The sequence below is a fragment of the Saccostrea echinata genome, unplaced genomic scaffold (assembly GCF_033153115.1).
Source record: "Saccostrea echinata isolate AGI-Se365-2 ecotype Australia unplaced genomic scaffold, CSIRO_AGI_Sech_v1 ptg000019l, whole genome shotgun sequence".
In the NCBI taxonomy this organism is placed as follows: domain Eukaryota; kingdom Metazoa; phylum Mollusca; class Bivalvia; order Ostreida; family Ostreidae; genus Saccostrea; species Saccostrea echinata.
This window is the reverse complement of record NW_026889768.1, coordinates 5,054,188-5,062,194: the sequence shown is the minus strand read 5'-3', so window position 1 is coordinate 5,062,194 and position 8,007 is coordinate 5,054,188. Positions and strand designations below refer to the sequence as shown.

The following is an 8,007-nucleotide window of genomic DNA, read 5'->3' as shown; positions in this document are numbered from 1 at the left end:
ATACCCCCAAACGAGGGTTTTCGTCCCGTCATGCAATGCACAAGAACAGTAACTCTTGCCGTATCCAATATAAACAAACTTGCCTATATCATCTATCTTAGGAAAAAGATCGATAATAATGTTATTTCTGCTATGAACTTGGTAAAATGTCAACAGAAAAAAATTAACAGGTTAAGTTTTCCATAGTTTGAATTTATAATGTAGGAATAACAGAATATTTTCCGTCATTTCATGAAATTATTTATTATTTTGTAGGAACGTCTCAATTAGGATTATGGAATTTAAAACACAAGGAAAAATATTCTAAGAATGTAGAAAATGTTAATTTAGAATCTAGATTTAAATAAAATTAAATATAATCGTGTTTTCCCCAAACAATCGCATTTATTAAAAAAAACTACAACGACAAGTTGCCAAACATTTTATTTAATTCTTATAAGATATAAAAGACAATACATACGATAGATTTCATTTGAATTTTATTATTATGTGTATTTTTGTAACACTTTCTGGTCATGATTATCGATAATAAAGACCGTCGATTGCTAGTCAGAGGAAACGCGGACTGAAACCCACGATCATAAATAAATCGATATTAGCACCGTTTTTTCTAGTATTTTATTATGAAAATAAAAGATATAAGGTAGAATAATACATTTTTTTTATAATTTCAATTTAATATTAGTTGCTTTTGTCTGTTTATCGAATATTTTATCTTGAATACCTGCATGTCAAGGAGCAAAAGATCGCCAACTTTGCCAGTGAATAAATCCCGATTTGTACAATAAAGTTGTATTTTTGTAAAATACAAACTCTAAAAACACCTTTAATCTATCATTTCCGAGTGGTTTTACATTTGCCAAATAATCCGTTACTTTGCACCGGCGATTTTTGTAAAGCCCTACTTTCTGCGTGAAATACGCACATTTTTAAGCATCTGCGCATGCTCGTACCCCCGTTTGGGGGTATGGATTTCCCATTTCCGTTTACCCCCATTCGGGGGTTCGACCAGACTGTTTATGTGATTGGTTTTAAGTTATACCTCCTTTCCGTGATTTTTCAATGGTCTCGGGTATTTCCTCATAGAGTTTCCAGTCAGTATAATTGAATATGAACTCACGATGTGATGAAAATTGAATTGAATGAATTTTGCATTTAACACTGGTTGATGATAGTTTCAGACGTCATGGAAATTATTCAATAACATACAGACTGCAACAATTTGTGGTAATCAATGTATGATATACGCCAGAAATATGTACATGTATATAGAAAAGTCAATGTTTTAAAGAACTGGGTTAGGTTTCTTACTGATGCGGCATAGGAATAATGTGCAAACTCGTAATTACAATTGATGCAAAATAATTGCTGTGGTAAGATATTTACCTGGTTAATGGAAGAGCAGTAAAAGGAAAGCAAAAAAATATAATCATAGAATAGTAGTTTGATTCATCGCAGAAAAGCAGGTATTTTCCAGTGGAAAAGCAGTGTCAAATCACAGAAAAGTGAAACATTGATTGTTTAACTCAGATAAAAAATACATACTGGTAGTTACAAAAAAATAAAATTGAATAATCATACAAAATGTAGGAATAACAAAAATAATGTAATAAAATTTGATATACAAATATTGTGATTTGTAGTTGAGGTGCTTTTGATTGTTTAGCAATTAGGGGCTCATTACTTTGAGACTCCGGACTGTAATTGAATTAAAGATGTGTTAAAGATTATTTTTCTATTTCTTTCATTGAACTTTGATATACACATTCATTGAATGAATACTAAAGTCAGACATTTCATCAAATTTCTCTTACCCATAAGTCGTGATGGTTTTATATACCTTAACTGTTAATTAAGACATAATTATTTTGAAAATAAGACATACAATGTATAGAAAAATGAATATTGATTGATATTTTATATAGAATACACAATTTTCATATCTACATGATCTATATAGTCTTTTATCATGTTGTAGATGAGTTTGGATCTGACTTCCCTGAACTCTCTCCTCCCTCTCCTTGTGGAGTCTGTCTTCTTATCCTCCTCTGTGGCAGTGATCCTCATTGACTGGAACTACAGTTTTCTAGAGAGTTACCTCCCTCAATGGAGGAGAAGAAATATCAGACAGGATGCATATATTTGCTTGTTTGGAGCAGCAATTGCCATTATATACATGAATAACTTTGCCATCAACTGTGAAAACTGTAGAATTGCTGGGACTGCCATTGTTGTTCTACTTTCATTTTGGCTTCAGAGTAAAACAAATAAAGGGAATGTCTCTGATAAATGTGTAGGTACCTCAGATGTGCCAGTCTCCAACAAATCATTTGGAGGATCCACAGTAACACAAAGGAACCAGAAAACCAGTGCCTCCATCTGCTGTGGGGCTGGGACACCTCAGAACTCTCTGTCCCTTTCCTCCTCACAGTATGAGGAAAAGCAAAAGGATGAGGAGGAGCTGGTGGCTGCTGTACCAAACCTCAGCTCTGTCAAAGGAAGTAAGTAAACTAAGTACAGTCAAACCTTGTTATCTCAAACTCGATTGGACCAAGAGAAAAAACTTCGAGATATCAAAGGGTTCGAGATATCAAGGGTAAAATACTTTTAAAGAAATATGTACCGTAGTTAGGACTTCCCGATCACTTCAACATATCCATGGTATTCCGGATATCCCTGTTCGAGATACCAAAGTTCAGCTGTACCCGGTACATGTATATGGTTTTAATTTTCTAATTCTTTGAGAGCAATACATTTGTATTGTCTCTGTAGGATACTAAGTAATCAAAGTTTGTGCAATTTACTGGTGAAATCATTTTACCAAGGTCTCCAAATGTTATGAAAAACTATTTCACAAATGTGCCTTAGAATATTATAATATTGTAATACATAAAGTTTTGTCAACAAAAAATAAAAAAATAATTAAAAAAGGAAGCTTTTTTAGTATGAATCTGGATTTATTTTTAACAGAGTTAAATTTTGTCTTAAATAGGGATAAATGCCAACAGAAATGCTAGTAAACTCACTGATGAACTAAAGCAAATCCAGATGCTGAGTCAGTTGTCATGCTTGGACGACTCGGGCCTCCCCCTGGATGACTATTATGAGGAGCCCCCTCACACTAAAGTGGAGAAGAAGGGGTATAACTCAGAGGATTTTAAGAAGCTGTGGAATAAGTGCATGGAGAGTGACAGTAAGTGATGTCAGATAAATATATATCTGTTACAAACTATGAATTTTTTTATCATTAGAAGGTAGCTTCTGTGAAAATGTGATCAAAAGTTGTGTTCCATAGTTGCAATTTTGTTATTATTTTCTGTACATATAATTTTTATGAAGAGATCTTGCCCATTTATGAAGTTGATAGTTTTATATGAACAGTGACAGACAACAATATTATTATTCATTTATCTTGGATGTTATATGCTGATTATAATTCCCTTGATTAAACTAGTAAACACACTATGTGATCTAATTGTAATCACTTGTCCTAAATAAACATTATTTCCTATTTTGGTAGACTCATTAGTAAAAAAATAATCAAGTATTATGAAAATTTGTAATGTCTGTTCTAAGTTTCCACCCTTCTCCTGAAGAGTTTAGAGAAATGCAACATGACTATAAAGGTATAGGTAAATAGCTGTTTCATTGTCATTACCTGGATTTAATCTCTTAAGATATAGTGATGATGCTGAGCTGATAAAATTTTATATCATTTCATATATAATACTTGCATTCATTTCATCTGAATGATAAAATTTGATGTAATTATCTATCGTGTATCTCAAATAAGTATTTATAGTTACATAACCATATGTTATTTTTCCAAAAATCATAATGTGTTCAGGTGTTGTATCCTTATATGTATCCTTATATGTTGAATGACAATATGAAAGAAAAGTGGCAGTACTCTAAAATTATAAAATTATACACTGTACATGTAATACTTGGAAAATTATCATGTCCTTGTAGTGCAACTGGAGAGAGATGTGGAAGAGAAGGACAAAGAAATAGTGGAGACAAAGAGGGAGGTGGAGGAAAAAGACAGGGAAATAGTGGAGACAAAGAGGGAGGTGGAGGAAAAAGACAGGGAAATAGTGGAGACAAAGAGGGAGGTGGAGGAGACAAAGAGGGAGGTGGAGGAGACAAAGAGGGAGGTGGAGGAAAAAGACAGGGAAATAGTGGAGACAAAGAGGGAGGTGGAGGAAAAAGACAGGGAAATAGTGGAGACAAAGAGGGAGGTGGAGGAGACAAAGAGGGAGGTGGAGGAGAAGGACAGACAGATGGAGGAGACCAGACAGGAGATGGAGGAGACCAGACAGGAGATGGAGGAGAAGGACCGACAGATGGAGGAGAACAGACAGGAGATGGAGGAGACCAGACAGGAGATGGAGGAGACAGCTGAGGCATTGGAGATGTCTCTGAGGGTAGTGGACGAGACCACACAAGACGTAATGAACAGTCAGCAAGCCCTACAACAGGAGATATTGGCTAATCAGCAGAAGGATCAAATGATTCAACAGAAGGACAGAATGTTAAATCAGAAGGACAGCCTACTGCAACAGGAGAGACAGAGAGTACGAGAGCTGGAGCAGAGTCCTGAGGGGGAGTGGCAGAGGAGGCTGCGTGAGTTGGAGGAGGAGATTCGTCGACTGTCCGCCCAGTCTAACCGCTCCAAGTGTAAGATCTGCCTTGTGGAGGAAGTCCAGGTGTCCTTTACCCCCTGTAATCACTTAATCTCATGTCAGGGATGTGTAGACAGACTGCCGGAGAGAGTTTGTCCTATTTGTAGGGAACCCATTCAGAGGACAGTCAACATGTTCTTTGCATAAAGAGACAGGTGAAGTGTATGTAAATGCTGCAGCTATCAAATATCTGTTTTATAGCCCCTTTATATGGTTGTCTTATTTTTTTGTAGTTAACATACCTTTAGTTGGGGGATGAATTAGCCTAATATAAAGCAAAATTTATTTGTAATTAATGTTGAATGCATAGAACAAAATGACTTGTAAAGGGATTTTATTGTAATTTTATAACCCTTGGAGAAGATTCTTTATTATGTTGTTTTTTCCTATACAAAATTTCTCTTTTTTAGTATATGTACAATCTGTTATGACAAATTTTAAAATGAAATCCATTTCAATTCTTAGAAAAGCTTTTTTTGTGTACAGCAGTTTCATTTGACAGAGATTTGATGAAGCATGTATGATATTGGTTAAGAATGGCATTTTATTTCACTGTGTTTAATTGTATACTTAAGGGCAGCTTGTGCAATACAACATAATGAATGGATGTTTTACATATCTTGTTGACAGTGGATGAAAGTACTGTATTTTAAGACACATGTACCAGTATATTATCTCATCACTTATTTCTTATAATATGTGAAAGGTATATAGTTTTGTTGTCTAATGATATTTGTGAGGGTGTGTGTGTGTTTGTGTTTGTGTGTGAAACCAAGCTTTAGGCATGAAATGTAATGAGTTATGTAAGTGGATTGGATGTGGTTTTTATGAATATACATGTATGTATAAAAGTTAAAAAATATGAAAATTTCATGAAAACAAATGGAGAATGGCAGCACTTGTAAAAAGTATTCATATTACAAAATGAGATGAATAGCAGCTTTATAGACAATACTGATTTTTTTTAGATAAGAAAAATGCATGTGAAGGGAGTCTTTTATAAGAGATAAAACTTCACAACATTGTGTGTGTGGTTATTTAGAAAGCAATGTAAAGTGTTTTAAGTTTTTCAGCATTGTTAAGAGTATAGGAGCAGTAGATGACACATGATGTTTGTGTAATCACAATGTAACAGTGTAATCAATTTATTGCAATTTACCATAAAGAAAAGGACAGTAAAACTCGGTTATAGAGAATCCTGTAGGAGACTTTGTACTTTGTTCCTCATACAGGTATAAAAACATCTTGGTTATAAGGAAGCAAAATTCAAATTCTTAGTGAAACCAAGTTTAACTGTAAGTAAAAAAAATATCCATCATACTTAAATTCTGTCAAATGTTTCTCTTATATTGGAAGCAGTACAGTCCTTTACATTGTATATTGCAGCATCAACTGTGCTTTTTCAAATAAATATAAATTTTTGAAATGGTTTATATCAAGAGCAGATTCATTTCATAGAAGAGGATGAAAACAATTAATGGGTTACAATTCTTAAAATAGTGCTAATTTTAATATACATGTACATGATTTTGTTTGAGGTTAAAAAAGTAGTATTGTAAATAGAATATTTTGTTGTATTTTTGTTTATAGGGTACACTGTGTCTCCCTACACAAAAAGAACACAGAACAGATAGAAATATGTGTATAAATAGTGCTATGTACGAGGGTTGTTCGGAAAGTTAGTGGACTATGCCAATCTTCGTTATACTAACTTCAAGAAATTTAGAATTAACACATTATCATATGTAAAAATACTTATTTTGTTTAAGTCTGATGTTTCATTCCATGCGATTTAATAGAATTTATGTTATTTAATTTTAAAATCAACACGTTTTGTAACCATGGAGCAAACTCAACAACACTGTAACGTCAACAACTCACCGACATGAGGTTCTCAAAAATACTACTCCTATACATTTCACACAGTATTGCCCAATACCAGTGCACTCATTAAAAACGTTTCTCTATCACTTGAAATCTATTTTGCTAACAATTGTTCGAGTAGCATTATTTTGTTTGTCCATGTTATATTTTTTCACTGCATAAGTGCTTTCACAAGATCAGCATCTGTGAAGCGCCAAACTCTTATCAAGTCGTTACTAACTTTTCAATGTTTTTGATAAGATTTTTACAGATAATCCGTTTTCTCACAGACCACCATCGTCTGAGCAGAGTAGTCTATCATTCAAATACTGCTTGTACCATGCACACACACATGCTTGGCTCGCTTTTGACATATTTCCTACTTCCTCTGGCATTTTCAGAGTTTTTTTAGCTCTTCTGAGCCAAAGGCTCAAAGAGCTAATGCTATGGCCATTTGTGCGGTGTGCGTAAACTTTTTAGAATATGGGCCATAACTCAAGAACCCCTTGGCCAATTATTGTCAAATTTGTCACAGGGTATCCTTGGCCCAAGGGCTCCCTTTTATACTAAAACTGGGGTTGTGACCCTTTAACAAGGGGAGATAATTAGGAAAATAGAAACAAAAGTACTGGTTGCTAAAAAATCTTCTTCTCAAGAACCACTGGGCAGATTATCACCAAACTTACACAAAAGGATGAGGATATGTTGTAGATTAAAATTTGCACGGGGATTTACCCTGGGGCAAAGGGCGTGTTCTCAAGGTCACTTCAAAGTTGACCAAAAATTACATTTTATTAAAATGTTGATATTTTGCTTACTATAAGGACTAGGATCATCAAATCTTGTCAGTTGGTGCATCTAAGGACCTCATATCATGTTGACTCAAAAGTAGGTCACGGTGACCTACTTTTTAAATTTTGCGGCCATTCTTTTTCAAAATGATTTAGAGGTATATTTTGAACAATTTAAGGCCTATGATTATCAAACTTTGTCAGTTGATGCATCTTGGGTCCTCAAAGTACGTCAACTAAAAAGTAGGTCACCTTGACCTACTTTTTGAATTTTATGGCTAATCATTTTTAAAACAATTAAGGTCATTAATTCGAATACGGGGAGGCTTAGAATCATTAAATCTTGTAAGACGATGCATCTTGGGGCCATAAAACATATTTATTAAAAAGTAGGTCACAGTGACCTACTTTTTGAAATTTGCAGGCATTCGATTTTAAAGCGTTTTAGAGGCATAATTTGGACATTTTAAGTCCTATGATCATAAAACTTTGCAAGTTGATGCATCTTGGGTCTTCAAAAAAGGTCAACTGAAAAGTAGGTCACCGTGACCTACTTTTCAATTTATATGACTATAATTAAATATTTCAGGTACTAATTGGCTTAGAATCATCAAACTTTGTCAGTTGATGCATCTTGGGTCTTCGGAGTAGGTCGACTAAAAAGTAGG

General features: G+C 34.2%; 2 protein-coding genes across 2 annotated transcripts; both read left to right on the top strand.

Moving 5' to 3' along the window:
• The first annotated feature begins 1,978 nt into the window (after positions 1-1,978).
• On the top strand, positions 1,979-3,201 carry LOC133189637 (uncharacterized). Its single transcript, XM_061325040.1, has 2 exons — positions 1,979-2,501; positions 2,993-3,201. Exons 1-2 carry the CDS (start codon positions 1,979-1,981, stop codon positions 3,199-3,201), a joined length of 732 nt encoding a protein of 243 aa, XP_061181024.1.
• Positions 3,202-3,597: 396 nt separating this feature from the next.
• On the top strand, positions 3,598-4,946 carry LOC133189775 (capping protein inhibiting regulator of actin dynamics-like). The gene is made up of 2 exons (XM_061325174.1): positions 3,598-3,632; positions 3,973-4,946. The coding sequence occupies exons 1-2, from the start codon at positions 3,608-3,610 to the stop codon at positions 4,830-4,832; spliced, it is 885 nt and encodes a 294-aa protein (XP_061181158.1). The 5' UTR covers positions 3,598-3,607; the 3' UTR covers positions 4,833-4,946.
• The last annotated feature ends 3,061 nt before the right edge of the window (positions 4,947-8,007 follow it).

Coding starts and splice junctions, on each gene's coding strand:
- LOC133189637 (XM_061325040.1), top strand. CDS start 1,979: ATGAGTTTGGATCTGACTTCCCTGAACTCTCTCCTCCCTCTCCTTGTG. Junction 2,502..2,992: donor CCTCAGCTCTGTCAAAGGAA/GTAAGTAAACTA, acceptor TGTCTTAAATAG/GGATAAATGCCAACAGAAAT.
- LOC133189775 (XM_061325174.1), top strand. CDS start 3,608: ATGCAACATGACTATAAAGGTATAG. Junction 3,633..3,972: donor ACATGACTATAAAGGTATAG/GTAAATAGCTGT, acceptor ATGTCCTTGTAG/TGCAACTGGAGAGAGATGTG.